This window comes from Panthera leo, chromosome D1 (assembly GCF_018350215.1).
Source record: "Panthera leo isolate Ple1 chromosome D1, P.leo_Ple1_pat1.1, whole genome shotgun sequence".
Classification (NCBI taxonomy): domain Eukaryota; kingdom Metazoa; phylum Chordata; class Mammalia; order Carnivora; family Felidae; genus Panthera; species Panthera leo.
This window is the reverse complement of record NC_056688.1, coordinates 76,673,613-76,691,702: the sequence shown is the minus strand read 5'-3', so window position 1 is coordinate 76,691,702 and position 18,090 is coordinate 76,673,613. Positions and strand designations below refer to the sequence as shown.

Below are 18,090 nucleotides of genomic sequence, written 5' to 3'. Positions count from 1 at the left end.
CAGTTTGCATGTCCCAGTCTTTATGCTTTACAGAAGTATGCATATAGGTAGTTATAAATAATAAATGAGATACGTGATGATGCTACAGGTAATGTCCTATAGCTTTATTTGATTTTTCTCGAAAACGCATCTTGGAGATTACTGAGTATGTACATGAACACACATACACATGTGTGTGCATACATACACTTAAAGTTTTTTAAACCTTTATATTCTCTTCCACAAAATGACACGTGAAATAAATCATTCCATTACTGACAGATTTTTCTGGCTGTATCTGGCTTTCAATGAATATATACAACACAGCAAAACACCTCTGTATGTGCACATTCCCCCCTCATGGGCATGTGTCTTTCCCAGAATACATTTCAGGAGATAAAGTGAATGGAATCAAGAGAATCCCTTTATTACTCTTCACATTCACTTTAAATGTTGATAGTTTTTTCTCAAATTGCCATTAAAAGTTTCACTAATTTACACTCAGGCATGTACACAAATAAAAACAAATCTGTTTACATCAACCTCACCAACAGAGAATAAAGTCATTTTTTTTTTAAATTCTGCCCAATTTAGGGCATGATTATGGTGACTTATTCACTGTATATTACTTCTGTCTTCAAGCTACTCAGCCTTCCTGTGTCTCAGTTTTGTCACCTCTAAAGTGGGGATAATTATAATAATATAGAACCCAAAGGATCATTTCCTGTCTTTTGTACATTTTGCCTCCTTTGCAATGTAATGTTGTCACTTTCCTCTAGTTAATTCAGTAAGGTAACACATATTTAATGAGCACCTACAATGTGCCAGGCATCCATCTACTCGCTGGAGACACAGCAGGGAGACAAAACCAAGCGGTTGCTCTCAGAGAGCTTACATCCCAATGGGGAGGCAGACAATACAGAAGCAAACACATAAATGTATAATGTTCTGTTATGTTGTGTTAATGAAAACAAAATAAATAAAGTAGGGTGTGAGGCTAAGAAATATTAAGGATGCTATTTTAGAGGCGGCCTAAGAACGTTACTCCGATAAGGAGATACTTGAGTCAAGACCTGAAGGAAATGAGCACATCCAGGCTGAGGGGAAAGCAAGTGCAAATCCCGAAACTGGAAGCTGGTTGGCATGTCTGAGAAACAGTGAGGGATAATATGTTGGCATAAAGGGAATGAGGGGAGAGAAAAGAGAGATGCCAGCTGAGAGGAGCCAGAGACCGGATCCTGAAAGCTCTCATAAGCCACAAGGAGAAACTTTAATTTTATTCCAAATGCAGATGGAAACCAAGGCACTACATCTGAATTGCTGAACTGCTACCACACAGACAGAGGCTAGAACTTTCAGCTTCCTATGCAAGCAGATACCTGGAGTATGGCCACTGGCAGTGCCCACTTGCCCTCTGAGCAAAGCACACAGGGAATAAAAACCCACGTCAGCAATCAGAGTGTCCCTCACAAACTCAGGCCAAGAGGCAAAGCTAAACAGAGCCATGAAGGTGTAGAATCATGCCCCAGACCCAAATGCATACCTTTTGCATTCAATCCAAAATGTAGACTTAAATCATTTTTCTTCTCTGATGCACAGTGCCCTCACCAGATGACAGACCAGGAACAGAACCCTAGCCATGCTCAGCTACCAGAATGGTGACAAGGGTCTACCACATGAATACCAGAAGCCCAGGCAGGGAAGCTGTTCACAGCTCACCTCAAAGGCAGCAAGCTTACCTCTGCAGATGGTCCCATTTCCCACATAGCCCGGTTTGCAGGTGCAGCTGTGTCCCTGGACAGTGTTGGTGCAGATGGCATTCTCGTCACAGTTGTGCTGCCCGCTGCCGCATTCATCATGCTCTGTTTGCAGGGTGAGAAAAAAAGAAAGAAACGCCTTTTCTTAAGTTGGAATCACAGGTGTTAGAAAAGTAAGTTGAGACTCACCACATAAGAATGGCATGACTACCATGTATAGGGATCTTACTATATACCTGGAAGTTTCTATCCCTGATGTGGTTGAAATCTCAACAGGTCTCAAAGATAGATATCATTATCCCCACTTTGCAGGTAAAAAGACTAAGGGTCAGAGAAGGCAGCATCTTATGCAAGTCACATGACTGGTAAGTACTGCTCTGAGGGCATTGCCTTTTCCATGCTCTGCAAATGTTTCTATAGAGGCTCCAAGGCAGTGTTTCTCAACAGGGGGTAATTTTGCATCCCATCCCCACTGGAAACATTTGATGATGTCTGCCAATACCTTTGGTTATCATGGTTTGAGTAGGGGTGTTACTAGAATCTAGTGGATACAGGACAGGCATGCTACTAAGTATCTTACAATGAACAAGAAAACCCAACACAAGAAAGCATGAACCAGTACAAAATGTCAATGGTTCCTGGGTTGGGAAACCTGCCTCTAAGGTTAAAAAAGGAAAAAAAAATCCCACATGTGAGAATCCACAGTTTCTTTAGAACAAAGAGAGTAAAACTGAAGAGGGAGGCTCAGCTGATATCACTTGGCAAAGAAGGGCTGACTAACAAGGAATTTCAAAAAGGAATTTCACTGGTCACAGGAAATGCTGGCAAGCATGGGGTTGTGCTGAGTCTAAAAGGGATTTACTCTTAGGACCTCTCTTCAAGGGCCTTCAGCAGGGCTCTTAACTCTAGTTTTCCAGGTAGTCCAAGTTCACAGGGTTCAGCATTCAACCCCTGGGTTGATACCTGATGGGTAATCACATGGTTATATATTTTCAAATAGCTACAGCATCCTTAACCCACAAAACATGAGGGAAATAGGTCTAACACCTTACAAAATACACTACAAGAATCCAAGTTAGAAATCAAGATTTCACAGACAGCGATACCTTCCTGTCATCAGCAGGAAATTTAGAGTCATCTAAATCGCTACTCTGTAAATAAAGAGTATTGAAAGGTTAGGCCTTATTCCCTTTAACATCTGCTAGTATAACTTGTTAGAAATTTTAAGAAGAAAATTCAGACAGGTTTAAGTCACAAAGGTTATAATACAAGAGTTGAAATCCCAGCCAGCAACCCCAAAGAAATAACACTAATTGAACAACACTAAAAAATTCAATATAGTTTGTAGTGTGCTGTTACAAAAGTGTACCAATCAATTGAAATATCCTCTATCTTCGTTAATTTTTACTCTAAATTTCCTAACAGAAACCCAGTAATGAGAAAGGTTAAATTCTACAACCTACAGCTGTTTTGGTCACCCATGTGTAATTAAAGTAAAGCATACATAGGCATATGACTGAACACCTTCCATTTTTCAAAACAAAAATTTTCTTTTGGCCATAAGACCAATGCAAATGGTCAGTGAGAAGCGTGCACAGGTTACCATGCAGGGAGAAGAGAAAATTTATGAGAACTCACATCTAGTCTGTGCTAATGTTATTTCCAGCATACTCCAGAAATAGTATCACCCTGTGGATGTCCAATCAAATTTACAGACCTATTAAAAACCTAGTACATGTAGTTACAACACCAGAGGATGTCGGGCACACAAAGTCTAAGAATATAGACTTTGACACTGAAGTTTTCAATCCCTTATTTAAATTAATTTAATAATTATTAGGGTCTGTACTGGGACTACAAAGGTGAGTAGGTATGTCTCTGTTCACACGAACATTTTAATAGGGGCCACCAGATGTCAATATGCAACTAGGCAGAACAGAAGGGAGAAGTGATAAGAGTTACCAGGAGATGACTTTGTATTTTACCTAGAAAACAACATATTTTAGAGTGAATGGGGGGCTCTATTAATAATTACACTAGAATAACAGCATTGACTCAGGATGACCTAGGCAAACTGGCACGTGTGGTCATGCTAGATAGGAGGAATAGACTGAAATAAGAGTCCACTGAGGTAAAGAAATTTCAGCTCATAGGGAGAAAAGTCTTCTTGCAAAAGGTAGTATTTGAACTGGTCTTTGAAAAATGGTCATAGTTTTCTCAGTCAGGATTGCCCATGAGAGGCACTACAGGCAAAATAAAGGCATGGTTTTATGCAACATTTCAAATATCTGATACATCCTTACCTACCTGGTCTTTTTCCCCCCAAGCTCTGTTGAGGCATAAGTGACAAAACTCTAAGTTATTTAGAGTGTACAACGTAATGATCTATTGTATGTATACATTGTGAAAGGATTTCCCTCATTAAGGTAATTAGCATATCCATCCTACGTAGTCTTCTCTCCCAATATTCTTGAAGCAAACCCTCTTCTGTGATGAGATGGCCCCAACATGGTCCTGCAAATGCAAGAGTTCATTCCTACCCCTCTCCAGTTTGACATTTTATGTCCATGACTTAAAATACAGTCTCCCAATGTAGTTGGACTACCTTTGCCCCCACCTGGCTTCAAACACCATTTCATGCACATACTTTGCCAGGAAAGCCTTCCATACCTCCTCTCCATACCACATAAATTTCACCCATCTTGGAATTTTTACCAAATTTGGTATCTTTACCTCTTTGGAGGCAACCATATCACAATACATGGTGATATTTGTGAGTTTTATTATTATTGCCTTATTAACTAACTTTGAAGAGAGGAATTGTAGCATATTTTATACAACCCTCACTTTGCCTATCATTACTTCCCATAATGGTGTTGAGCCTAGAAAGTGCCAAGCACTGAGCTAAATATTGCACATATCATTTAATTCTCCTAACAATCACATGAAATGAGTTTTCCCATTTTACAATGAAGGAGCAGATACAAAAACAACAACATCAACAACAACAAACAAACAAACAAACATGAAAGAATCTGCCCAAGATCACAAAACCAGTAAGTGAGGGAGCTCGTATTTGTGACACTAGACGGCAGGGTGACCACATCAGTCAGCAGCTACAAGCAATCTGGATACGGTTGAAGTTAAACCAAGACATATGGAAGTGATTCCATAGAGCCAGGAAGGAAGACGGTCTTTATGTATATACTAGCCCCAAATTTCCACTGAAGATCTGACCTATGTTGGACAACAATCATCAAATATGAAACGTTCTCCTTCCAAAAACATCAAATTCCCTTCCAGCTGTTGGAGATGCTGCAAAAGGGGGAGGACAAGCGCTCTGAGAGGCGGCACAAGGCAGTTGAGAGCACAGACTCCAGAACCACGCAGCCTGGCTGAGACAACCCTGGGTTTGCCACTTATTAGTTTCCTAATATGGAAAATGTGGATAATAATAGAACCTATCTTCTGAGGTGGTTGTGAGGATTGCATTAAATATGCAAGTAAATGCTTAGAGCACACGGCAACTAGGACGTGCTTCATAAATGTAAGCTATTTTTATGACCATTATTACTACTATTGCTAAGACCACCACTACTGCAATTATTTGGGAGCAGCCTTTATTGTTGGATGGTAGTAAAAATTGGTTAAGAAAATGTTCTCTTTCCTTTATAGTTCAGGCAGAAAGGCTACGAACAGATAGACTTTTGAAGATAATTAAATTAGAATATCTCTTTGAATACCCAAGGAAGTTATTTGCTTAGATTCAATTGTCCCCAAGAAACAAGACTATAAATTGGAAAGGTGAAAGATGTATGTTTAGAATTGTTGATGTCTGACTAGAGTTTGATTAGTATAATTAGAGTATCCAACCTCTCAGGACAAAGAATAATGATTACGGCAGTATGCTGTTTCTCCACTAATGATGATAATTGTTGTTATGCTGGCTAATATTTGTTGAGCACTGATGAGGCACTGTCATTATCACATAGGTCCTTTATCCTCCTCCTTTTCTTCCTTTTCCTTCCATAGAATGGCTCAGAAAGACTCTACCCTACCTCTGTAATAATGCAATCAAATGGAATCAATAGCCATTATCAATTAAATACCATGTTTTCGGAGCGCCTGGGTGGCTCAGTCGGTTGAGCGTCGGACTTCGGCTCAGGTCACGATCTCTCTGTCCGTGAGTTCGAGCCCCGCGTCGGGCTCTGGGCTGATGGCTCAGAGCCTGGAGCCTGCTTCCCATTCTGTGTCTCCCTCTCTCTCTGCCCCTCCCCCGCTCATGCTCTGTCTCTGTCTCAAAAATAAATAAACGTTAAAAAAAAAAAATTAGGGGGGCACCTGGGTGGCTTGGTCGGTTAAGCGTCCGACTTCGGCTCAGGTCATGATCTCACGGTCCGTGAGTTCGACCCCCGCGTCGGGCTCTGTGCTGACAGCTCAGAGCCTGGAGCCTGTTTCAGATTCTGTGTCTCCCTCTCTCTCTGACCCTCCCCTGTTCATGCTCTGTCTCTCTCTGTCTCAAAAATAAATAAACGTTAAAAAAATTTTTTTTTAAAAAATTAGGGGAGCCTGGGTGGCTCAGTTGGTTGAGCATCCGACTTCGGTTCACGTCATGATCTCACAGCTCGTGAGTTCGAGCCCCGCATCAGGCTCTGGAGTCTGCTTCTGCTTCTGTGTCTCCCTCTCTCTCTGCCCCTAACCCACTCACATTCTGTCTCTGTCAAAAATAAATAAACATTAAAAAAAAATTTAAAAAAAAAATTAAATACCATGTTTTCTTAGTGGACTAGTCAGGACCCAAACAAGTTACTGAAATAGTCACTTCAGCTGCAAATGCTCCATATTTGGGGTCTGGTGGGCTTGTAGCTTCACTTTGTCCAAAGTCATCTCTCATGCATTTTACAAAATTGTTACAATGACCTCACTAGGAGGAGCCAAGCACATCTCATCAGACAACATTTTATAAAGAAATTGACGTTTCAAGCACCTGTGAGGTGTCAGTACATATAATATGTTGGGCATACAGTACATACAATAAGTTGTATGTCTGGCACTCAAACTTCCATCTATCTTCCTCATCTCTTCTCCTGTATTCTTTCTAAAACTCCACCTTACCGTGTGATCAAAGGAACTTCTAAAGTGTTGGCCACAGTGTAGGTTAATTTTTTACTTTTTAAAGGAGAATCATCACAGACTTAAAGTAAGTTGCAGAAGTAGTACAAAGAATACCATTACACTTCACCCTGCTTCCTTCCCTCAATAGTGCCATCTTATATAGCTGTAGTACAACATGAAAACGAGACAACTGACATTGGTATATTACTGTTAGCTAGTCTACAAACCTTATTCAGTTTACACCTTTTTTTCAAAAACAGTATCTATCTCCTTTTGGGGGTGTATATGTGTATATAAGTGTATAATTCTCAGCAATATTATCCTATGTATAAGTTCAGGTACCCACCACCATATTCACGTATTGCTCTTTGTTTACACCTACTCAGCACTCCCCCAAACCCACCTACCCCCAGTCCCTGTCCCTTATTGGCTACTAACATGTTCTCATCTCTACAGTTTTGTCATTTAGTGAATGCTGTATAAATAGAATTATACGTACAGTAAGTAAATTCTGAGACTGACTTTTTTTCACTAGATGAAATGCCCTTGAATTCCATTCAAGTTGTATGTGTCCACAGTACAAGTTACTTTGTTGTTGAGAAGTATTCCGTTGCATAAATTCATCAGTTTGTTCAACATACACACGCTGAAGGACTCTTGGATTGTCTCCTGTATTTTTCTATTATGAATGAAGTTTCGATGAACATCTGGGTGAAGGTTTTTGTGTGAATATATACTTTCATTACTCTGGATTAATATGCAAAAGTGTGAACACAGGGTCATACGATAAATGCACGCTTCATTTTGTAATAAACTGCCAAACAATTTCCTGGAATAGCTGTACTGTTTTACATTCCCATCAGCAATGTGTAAGTCATCAAGTTTCTCCACATCACTGTCAGCATTTCGTTTTGCCACTTTAAAAATTTTAGCCATTGTGATAGGTGTGTACGTGATACTACATTGTGCTTTGCATTTTGCCAATGGCTGATGATGTTGAACATCTTTTGACAAGCTCATTTTCGACCTGAAGCTTGTCTTTGGTGAATTATCTGCTCATGTCTATTACGGATTTATACTTGGGTTTTTATTTTACTGTTGAATTTTGAGAATTCTTCATATGTTCTAGATATTCAGGCCTTTATTATGTGGTTTGTAAATATCTTTTCACAGTCTATGCCTTGTATTTTCATCCTCATCATTATTTCACATGCAAAGGTTTAATTTTTTATGAAACTCAATTTATTTTTTATTTTATGGATAATGCTTTTAATGTCATGTCTAATAACTCTTTATCTAACCCTAGGTCTTAACGATTTTCTATTTTTTTTAACAGTTTTACATTTTACATTTTAAGTCCATGACCCACTTTGAGCTAATTTTTGTATATGGTATATGGTATACAGTTTCAGTTGAGGTGTTTTGTTTTGTTTGCCTACACTTGTCCAATTGTTACAGTGCAAAAATTGAAAAAGCTATGTTCCTCCATTAAATTGCTTTTGTACCTTTGTCAAAAACCAATTGGTTATATGTACGTTGGCCTATTTCTGGGGTTCTCTATTCCATTCCAATGATCTAGGTGTCTATTCCTTTGCAGATACCACACTGCCTTGATTACTGTAAGTATAAAGAAAGGCACATAGAAAGCCTTAATGTCAGATATAGTGATTTCCCCCACTTTACTCTTCTTTGGTCAAAATTGTTTTCGTTATTCTAATTTCTCTTTCTACATAAATTTTCTTTTACTTAAAAACATTTTTTTAATGTTTATTTAATTTTGAGAGAGAGAGAAAGGAAGAGGGAGAGTCAGGGGCAGAGAAGGTGGGAGACACAGAATCTGAAGCAGGTTCCAGGCTCTGAGCTGGCAGCACAGAGCCCAACATGGGGCTCAAACCTAACAGCCGTGACATCATGACCTAAGCCAAAGTTGGAAGGGTAACCGACTACGCCACCCAGGTGCCCCTACATAAATTTTAAATTAAGTTTGTTCATTTCTATAAAAATTCTTTTTGGGATTTTAATAAGGGTTTGTGTTATACTTACAGATCAATTTGTGGAGAATGGACATCTTTACCATATTGAGTCTTCTTCTATGAACATAGTATATCTACCTATTTACTTACTCTTTGATTTATTTCCTAAGTGTTTTGTAATTTTTAGTATACAGATCCTACACATGTTTTGTTAGATTTATTTCGTGAGGTATTTCATTTTACTTTGGAGCAACTGTATATAATAGTAATCTTTTTTTTTAATTTTGGTTTCTAGACGTTGGTTGCTAGTATATAGGAATGTAATTGATTTTTGTGCGTTGATTTCATAGCTTGTGACGTTGCAGAACTTACCTATTAGCTCTATAATTTTTTTTGTAGATTCCTCAGGATTTCCTACCTAGATAATCATGTCATCTGTAAACAGAAATAGTTTTAATTCTTTCTGCTCTCTATGCTTTTTATTTCCTTTTGTTGCCTTATTGTGCTAAGACTTCCAGTGCTATATTGCACAAGAGTCATGAGAGTGGACTTCACTGGTTTATTATTAATCTAAGGGAGACAGTGTTCAGTCTCTCATTATTAAATATAGTATTAGCTCTGCCTCATACTACTTTGTCAATGCTGGATGAAGTTCAGCTCCGTGGTGAGCTCCCCTGACAATGAAGTTGGGAAAGAGCAGAGTGCCTACTGGCCCACCTTGCACTGCCTTGTTCAGTCTCCAAGCTGCTGGTGGGGAGTGGAGGCCCAGGTCCATGCTGAACCCCACTGACATTACTACAGGGAGACAATCAGCATGTTCTCTCTGCCAAGCAGGTTTCCCATTGAAAGATGGCTAAAGTAGAGTTGGTATTTTCAAGGTTTTCTGCTCCATGAAGCCCCCTTTTCCCCAAAAGTGGAGTGGACTTTTCTTGGAACTTTTATAACCACAACCTAATTGTGGTTGGTGGTGTATTGGTGGTTTCAAGGTTGCAGTCTGCTTCAGCTCCTCAACTAGGATGACTAAGATTCAAAAATAAAATGGGGAACTCACTCCATGTGGCTCCTCAAGTCCCAAAGTTCCCAGGTAGTTCACCTTCCGTTCATCTTTCAGTCTTCCTGGGTATTTGTTGTGTTGTGTCTAAGGGTTTTCTTTTGGTTATAGAAGAAAAGACCCAGGAGAAAGAGGGCTAGTCCATCTTGGCCAAAATCAAAAGTCTTCTGTATATTTAATTTTTAAGAAATTAGTCACTTCCCTCCTCTGTTTCTTTTCTAAAGAGCACTAACAATTGGGATTTTTCATAAGTAACATTTAGTGAGCACATACTATGAGCCAGACTCTGACCTAATTGTGTCATATACTATGAGCCATACTCTGACCTAGTTGTATCATAGCATTCATATAAGTTAAGAGTTATTATTATTCCTATTTTCTATATGAAGAAATGGGAACAAAGAGGTTGTGGCCCACGGTTATAAGGTGGTAGATTCAAACCAAGACAGTCACTGTCAAACCATGACAGAAGAATTAGAGTCATGTAGTTATCAGTCATTCTTGAAACTCCTTTCTCCCTAATCCCTTATAATAGATCCATCACCAAGCCTTGATTTTTCTCATTCATTGCTATAACCCTTATTTCCATTGCCACCACCCTTATCCAAGCCACCATCATCTCACCCACATCTAAGCTGCCATTAATTAAGTTAGAGCTATTATTTCTCAATGAATCTCCCCACACTCAGTATTGCCCACTTTCAATTTATTCTTCATATTACATTTAAAGCAACCTTTTAGGAAATCAAATCTGATCATCTTGCCATCCCTGCTGAAATTTTCCAGCCAGTTACTTCCCTTTTATCTCAAAATGTGGACATTGTTAATATGATCTCCTGGTCCCAGCATGGTTTCACCGCCACCTAACTGCCTAGAACCATTTTGCTTCATTTTCACTCTTGCCTGCTCTGTTCAACCAGCCTGCCTTTATCTCCTTCCCTCAGGTCATAGGGACTTTCATATAGGCTTCCCTCTTGGCCCAGTTACTGCTTGCTTATCCTTATTATCTCAGTTCAGTCCTCAGCTCCTCACCTGATTTCCTTGATGGGGAAGTTTCCCCTGTAACCTACTGATGTAAGCACTCAGCACCTCCTCATAGGGTTAATCACAGTTGCAATTTTATGTCTATTAATGTATTGCTATTTTTACTAATACCTACCTTTTCTACCAGAACATATATTGCTTGGGAATATATGTCAAATGTATCTTTCTTTACTTTAGATCCAGCTCCTACCAGAACTGCTGAGACATAGTATGTCCCTAACACAAATACTTATTAGAGGGGATGGGAGGGGAGGGGGAAAAGAAAAGAAAAGAAAAGAGAAAAAGAGAAAAGAAAAGAAAAAAGAAAAGACAGAAAGAGTAAAGCAAGAAACAAAAGAGTATGATTGTCCTTAGCATCAAAAGTTACAGAGAGGTCAAAGAGAAGTAAGATAAGAAAAAAGTAATTGCATCAGGTAGCTGAGGGAAACTTAGAAGAATTCAAAAATAAAATACAACTTGGTACTGATGTGTTGATGTGTTTATCACGTTGACTTTGTGGGATGAGGAGAAAATAAAGTGGTTTCAGGAGCTCTGAGGCAGGCCATTTCTTTCATGAAGAATTGCTAAGGATTCTGAGAAAACCTAAGCAAGAAAATATCTATAAATCATTTACCTGACAAGAGACTCGAATCAAGCATATATAAAAAACCTTTACAACTCAATAAAAAGATACTGAGAAAGTATTTGAATAGACATTTCTCCAAAGAAGATAAACAAATGGGTAGTAAGCACATAAAAAGATGCTCAGCATCACTAGTAATTAGGGAAATCCAAAGCAAAAAACACAATGAGATACCATGTCACATACACAAGAATGGCTATAATCGAAAAGACAGACAATAACCAGTGTTGATAAGCATACAGAGAAACCGGATCCCTTTCTACATTGCTGCTGGGAACGTTAAATGTTTCAGCCACTTTAAAAATTTCTTTGGTAGGTCTGCAGACTGTTTAACATAGATGGGGTTACCGCATGTTCCAGCAATTCTACTCTAAGGTATACATCCAAGAAAAATGAAAACATATGCCCACACAAAGGCTTGCACACAAATGCTCATATAAATGTTATTCATAATAGCCAAATGGTGGAAACTCAAATACTCATCAACTGATAAATCCATAAAGAACATGTGGTATATCCACACAACATTATTACTGCATGTTATAATTTGATGTACATTATTCAGTAATAAAACAGAATGAAGTACTGCTATATACTACAACACGTATTGTGCATGAACTTCAAAAACACTGTGCTAAGTGAAAGAAATCAGTCCCAGAGATCATGTGTTATATGATCTCATTTACATAAAATGTCCGCAATAGGCAAATCTATAGAGACAAGAAATGGAGGAGTAGTTACCTAGGGCTAAGCTTGAGGGAATGGAGAATAATCCTTCATGGAAAGCAGTTTTCTCCTTAGGGTGATAAAAACGTTCTAAAATCAGATAATAATGATAGTGTAACTCTGAAAATATACTTAAAACCACTGAATCGTACACAATAAAAAGTAAACTTTCTGCTATGGCAATTGTACCCCAATATTAAGTTGTTGCAAATTATTAACATTTATCTCTCTGTCCATGTTTTAATGTTTATTTATTTTTGAGAAGGAGAGACAGGGAGAGAGAGAGAGAGAGAGAGAGAGAGAGAGAGCGAGAGAGAGCACTAGCAGGTGAGGGACAGAGAGAGACGGAGACACAGAACTTGAAGCAGGCTCCAGCCTCCGAACTGTCAGCAGAGAGCCTGATGTGGGGCTCAAACTCACAAACTGTGAGATCATGACCTGAACCAAAGTCATTTGCTTAACCAACTGAGCCACCCAGGCGCCCCTCTCTGTCCATGTTTTAAGATGAGAATGTAATGACTCATGAGAAATCACTCCCAGATAAAATGTTCTTTTGCACATGGATACAAGAATTGTTCATCGTTTTTGCTAACACCCTAGGAATATGCCATATTACCTTAACTGAAAATATTATTTATTTCAGAGGAATATTTTTAGGGGAGAAAGTAATTACGTATAAAATGTATGTGTCAATTATAAGATGATCCCTAGTTTCCTAGATGTCAAATCTGAAAATCTACACTTTAGGCCCAAGGACATGTTATTTATAATCTAAAGTGGTGCTTGAATTCAAGAAACATTTTTCGAAATCAAAATAAATACAACTCTAAGCTCGCTATTTGCCAGAATGGACAGCTAAATTTCATTCATTATTTGGTTACTTTCCAGTCCACTTCGCACTCAGCAGGATCCCACTATGGTTCTCAGGATTTTAGACGAAAGTTCATGATCAGACTGAGTTGCGTATTGGCTATTACCATAACCCATTAAAAGGCAGCTTGAAGTTCTGCTGATTCCCTGCTAAGCTCAGGTGCTAAGATCTTTGCCAAGGACAGCTACCCTAATATCAGGGACCTGAATCTTTGACTATACCACAAATCCATTCTCCCTGCTGGAAATGACCCCACTCTCAGAGACACCACTTTAAGAACCTACAGGTCTCCATCTTCCCTCTCCAGGGTGTAGCCACTTTAGCTTAGACCCCTTTTACTTCCTCAAATACCAAACCCTCTAATGCCAGCTCCTTCTGGGTAATTCAGTTTCTTTGAAACTGTGCATTAACTCTGCCCATTGGCAAAGAGGCACTGGGTCTCCAGAACTGGACAGACAGAAGGACAGCTGTCCTTCACTCAAAGCCCAGAGTAGGGTTATGAGCCGACTGGCCAGGGGGATTACAGAGAACAGGTCGGAATGAGAAGTAGAAGGAAAGTAATTCTAATCCTTTTCAATTTTCCCACAGCAATAAGAAACAAAACATAAAGTAGTAAGTCAATCAAGTGCTCTTCTACCTGGATATATAGTATTATATATTAAATATGGCAGGTTATATATAATGTATATTAATCATTTATATATCCATCCAAAGAAAGTCTGTTAAATGTATGTATGTTAAACTATTACCAGTGTTTTGTGATGGGGAGGAAGGGGTGGATAGAGGACAAATGGGAGGCATTTATATTATTTACTTTATTCACTTTATACTTCTTTATTTTTTTCAACAAATGTATCTTTTATTACTAAACAAGAGAGTTGTTTTCATTTTTTTTAGAATGAATAAAATGGTTTCATATCCATCCAATTTTATACAGAAAAACAAAGCTTTGGAGGCTGACCAATCTGGATACAAATCCCAGCACTAGATGCAAATCCTAGAGAGACTGGGCAAATTCTCCACACTCCAGTTTCTGTGTGTACAATATGTGGACAATACCGTAACAAATGAGTGGAAAATTTGGCTTGGTGTCTGTGCCTTCACATCTGAACAGATTCTGCTACAGAAGAGATGTTTAAGAAATGTTTATAAAATGAGTGCTCATGAAAATAAACTTCCTAATCCCTCTACTATCATTCTGGGCACATAGTAGGTGCTCCAAAGATGGCAGAGAACATCACCACCATCATAATCATAATCATAATCAACATCAATACAGCACAGAGTTGCCTGCATTTTCCATGAAGTCTTCTTCAGTAATTATGGGAAGATGTTACTAGGAGCTTTATTACTTTTCTCTACATCCCGGAGACTCTGGGTCCGAGTCCAGTTTTCTCACTTGCTCACGCTGTGATCTAAACGAGTATACTTAATGTCCCTGAGCCTCAGTGTCATCACCCAAAAATAGAAACAGTAAGACACATCACACAGAGCTGTTGGAAAGATTAGCTGAAAAAGCATGGAAAAAATGTCTAACAGCATACCAAACAAATAATACAGATTCAGTAAATGTTCATTTTGTTCCACAGCGTTAATTTAGAAATGCATCATTAAACTAAAAAATAAATGAAGAACTGATCTGTGGTCCAATGTGTCTGGGTTTCTTTTAAAATACCTAGTACAATAGGAATATCCAATGTGAGACTAAAACACGCAAAACTGTTGTTTGACTTTGGTTTTAAGTAGTGGTCATGTAAGCATCCCCAAAGTGACCATTTTTTTGAGGCCCTTTGTCTCTCTACTGTGAAGATGCTAGCTTGTGATTTTTTTTGGTTCTACAGTTACCCAAAGGAACTCTGAAGAAAACTGTTTAAATATAAGACATGGCAAAAAAGAATAATGCTTATCCTTATCATAGAAGTTTGCCTATTCCTTCCAGAGCCTTTTTATGTATGTCTTCTTGTTTTTCATTCTGAAGCAAGAGGATGGTACAAAAACACAAAGCAAAATGGAGAGAGAGACTGGCAAAAGAGAAAAACGTCTTTTCCTCCCTTTCCATTAGTGATTCTAACTCCTTGTCAAGTGCCCTGGGTCTCATCTGATGTACAAGGTCCCATAGAAAAAGAAACTAGAATCAAAGGAAAGCCAGAACCTTGAAAATGTGCTAGTGCTGTTGCCCTGCTTTCCAATAGGCTTCATCCCTATGGAATTGCCCTCCATGCCCAACTACAGTGGGGTGTGGTGCCCTCCACATAATGCATGTCCACTGGAACCTCAGAATGTGACTTTATTTGGAAATAGGGTCTTTGCAGATGTAATTAGTGAAGGTGAGGGTATACGTGGTTCAAGTGGGCCCTAAACTCAATGACTGGTACCCTTGTAAAAGGAGGAGACACATCAAAATACACACAGGGAAGAAGGTCATGTGAAGACAGGCAGAGATCAGAATTATGCACCCATAAGTCAAGGAACATCAGGAGCTACCAGGAGCTCTAAGAGGAAAGGAAGTGTTTTTCCATAGAGCCTTTGGAGCAGAATGACCCTACTGACTCCTTGATTTTGGATTCCAACTTTGAAAATCCTGAGAAAAAAATTCTGATGTTTTAAGCCACCCAGTGTGTGGCAGTTTGTTATAGCAGTGCTAGAAAACTAATATACCAATATCACATACAGTTTTTCACACCCTAAGTTCCGAAGAGGACACTGAAGGGCCAGGTCCTGAAGCCCATCACTGTCTCCCAGAAAGGAGACACTAGAGGATCAAGGGAAAGGGGACATACAAGTCTATAATGAAATTATTACATGGTACTTAGGGTGGGGGAATGGTAAATGGAAGACTGAGTGATGGACATACGGAGTCTGAACCACAGACCCCGCAAAAAGAAGCTCTAAGATATCAGTAAATTTTTTAACCCTTGTGAGACTCAATTTACCCATCTTAAAATTTTTTTCAACATTTATTCATTTTTGAGAGACAGAGACAGAGCATGAGCCCAATGAATACGAATGAGTAAGGAGGATAAGTTTCTCCCCTGAGTGAAGAGGAAGACAAAAAAGAAGGAAAAGGAAGAGGGTATGGGGAAGGAAAAGAAATATATGATACAAACTTTCTGTCCTTGGTTGCCTTTCCCTCCTCCAGATCAGATGCTTAAGAAGAGATTTAAAAAGTAGCTTTCTTTAGGGCGCCTGGGTGGCTCAGTTAAGCATCCGACTCTTGGTCTCAGATCAGGTCATGATCTCACAGTTCATGAGTTGGGCAGAGAGAGAGGGAAACAGAGAATCCACAGCAGGCTCCAGGTTCTGAGCTGTCAGCACAGAGACCAACGTGGGGCTTGAACCCACGAACCGAGAGATCATGACCTGAGCTGAAGTCAGACGCTTAACCAACTGAGTCACCCAGGCATCCCTCTTTACCCATCTTTAAAGCAGACAGTATACTACCTGGCTTGCTGTGGAACAATATTAAGAAAAATATGATTCAGGCACCCGGGTGGCTCAATTGGTTAAGCATCTGACTCTTGATTATGTCTCAGGTCATGATCTCACACTTGTGAGATCAAGCCCTGCTTTGGGCTCCCTGCTTAAGATTTTCCCTCTCCCACTCTGCCCCTCTCCCCACCCCCTCACATTCTCTCACTTCCTCTCTCTAAAATAAAACAAAGGAAAAAAAAAAGAAAAAGAAAAATGTGATTAAAAATATTTGCCCAAGGGGGCGCCTGGGTGGCTCAGTCGGTTAAACGTCCAACTTCGGCTCAGGTCATGATCTCGCGGTTCCTGAGTTCGAGCCCCGCATCGGGCTCTGTGCTGACAGCTTGGAGCCTGGAGCCTGCTTCAGATTCTGTGTCTCCCTCTCTCTCTGGCCCTTCCCCTCTCAAGCTCTGTCTCTCTCTGTCTCTCTCTCTCTCAAAAATAAACATTAAAAAATAAAATAAAATAAATTAAAAAAAAATATTTGCCCAAGGCCCACTATATAGTAGATATTCAATTATTGTAAGTTTTGTTTTTGTTTTGTTTTGTTTTTTGGTTTTTTTTTTTAATTAACTAGGCTGGGACTATGAAAATTACAATACTTAAAAATTTTTGCCAGGCCAACTACCAAAGGAATTGCCACTTTGGAAATACTCAAGATATTGAGATATTGAAGATATTGAAATATTGAGACTGAAGGAGGCTTACAATAGGTTTCTACCACCACAACTCTTTGAGGAGTATTCCTAGGAGTCTGTATCAACACGAAAATCTCTGGAGCACAGGAAGACCCTAAGCTTTATCAGCCTCATGGCCTAAGGTGAAGGGGGTATACTTCCTAGACTTCCCATAAGTGGTTGGTTTCCTTCTTCTTCAATGCTGGCAGAGTCAACTCACCATAAAGGATATAATGCCAGATACTTCCCCACTGCTCTCTGTACAGAGCTGGGAGCCCAATGGATAGGAGTAAGTATGCTGGGAGGTTTCTAGAATTACTTTCTTCACTGAGTGAAAAGGAAGACAAGAAAGAAGGAAAAGGAAGAGAGTACGGGGAAAGCAAAGAAATACATCATACAAACTTCATGGCCTTCTCTCTGTCCGTGGTTGCCTTTTCCCCCTCCAGTTCAGATGCTTTAGAAGATAATTAAAAAGTAGCTTTCTTTGGGGCACCCGGGTGGCTCAGTCGGTTGAGAGTCCAAATCTTGGTATCAGCTCAGGTCATGATCTCACAGTTTGTGAGATCCCCGTGTGGGGCTCTGTGCTGATGGTGCAGAGCCTGCTATGGATTCTGTTTCTCCTTCTCTCTGCCCCTCCCCTACTTGTGATCTCTCTCTCTCCTCTCTCTCTCAAAATAAAATAAATACATATTTTTTTTTTTTATTTCGGACCTCTTCATTAGCAGGCACAGAAGATATATAGGCAAAGACACAGATTGGTCCTGTCTTCATAAAGTCTACCATCTAGAGACAAAACAGGCCCTTCTG

The 18,090-nt window shown here is 39.4% G+C and overlaps 1 protein-coding gene across 3 annotated transcripts in view; it reads right to left on the bottom strand.

Moving 5' to 3' along the window:
* The window catches only part of NELL1 (neural EGFL like 1), an 876,810-nt gene that overhangs the window by 345,445 nt on the left and 513,275 nt on the right, over nucleotides 1-18,090 (bottom strand). For all 3 annotated transcript variants that reach the window (XM_042906351.1, XM_042906353.1, XM_042906352.1), the window contains exon 14: nucleotides 1,719-1,841. In XM_042906351.1, coding sequence (XP_042762285.1) covers nucleotides 1,719-1,841 — 123 coding nt within the window. The remainder of the gene's footprint in view (nucleotides 1-1,718; nucleotides 1,842-18,090) is intronic.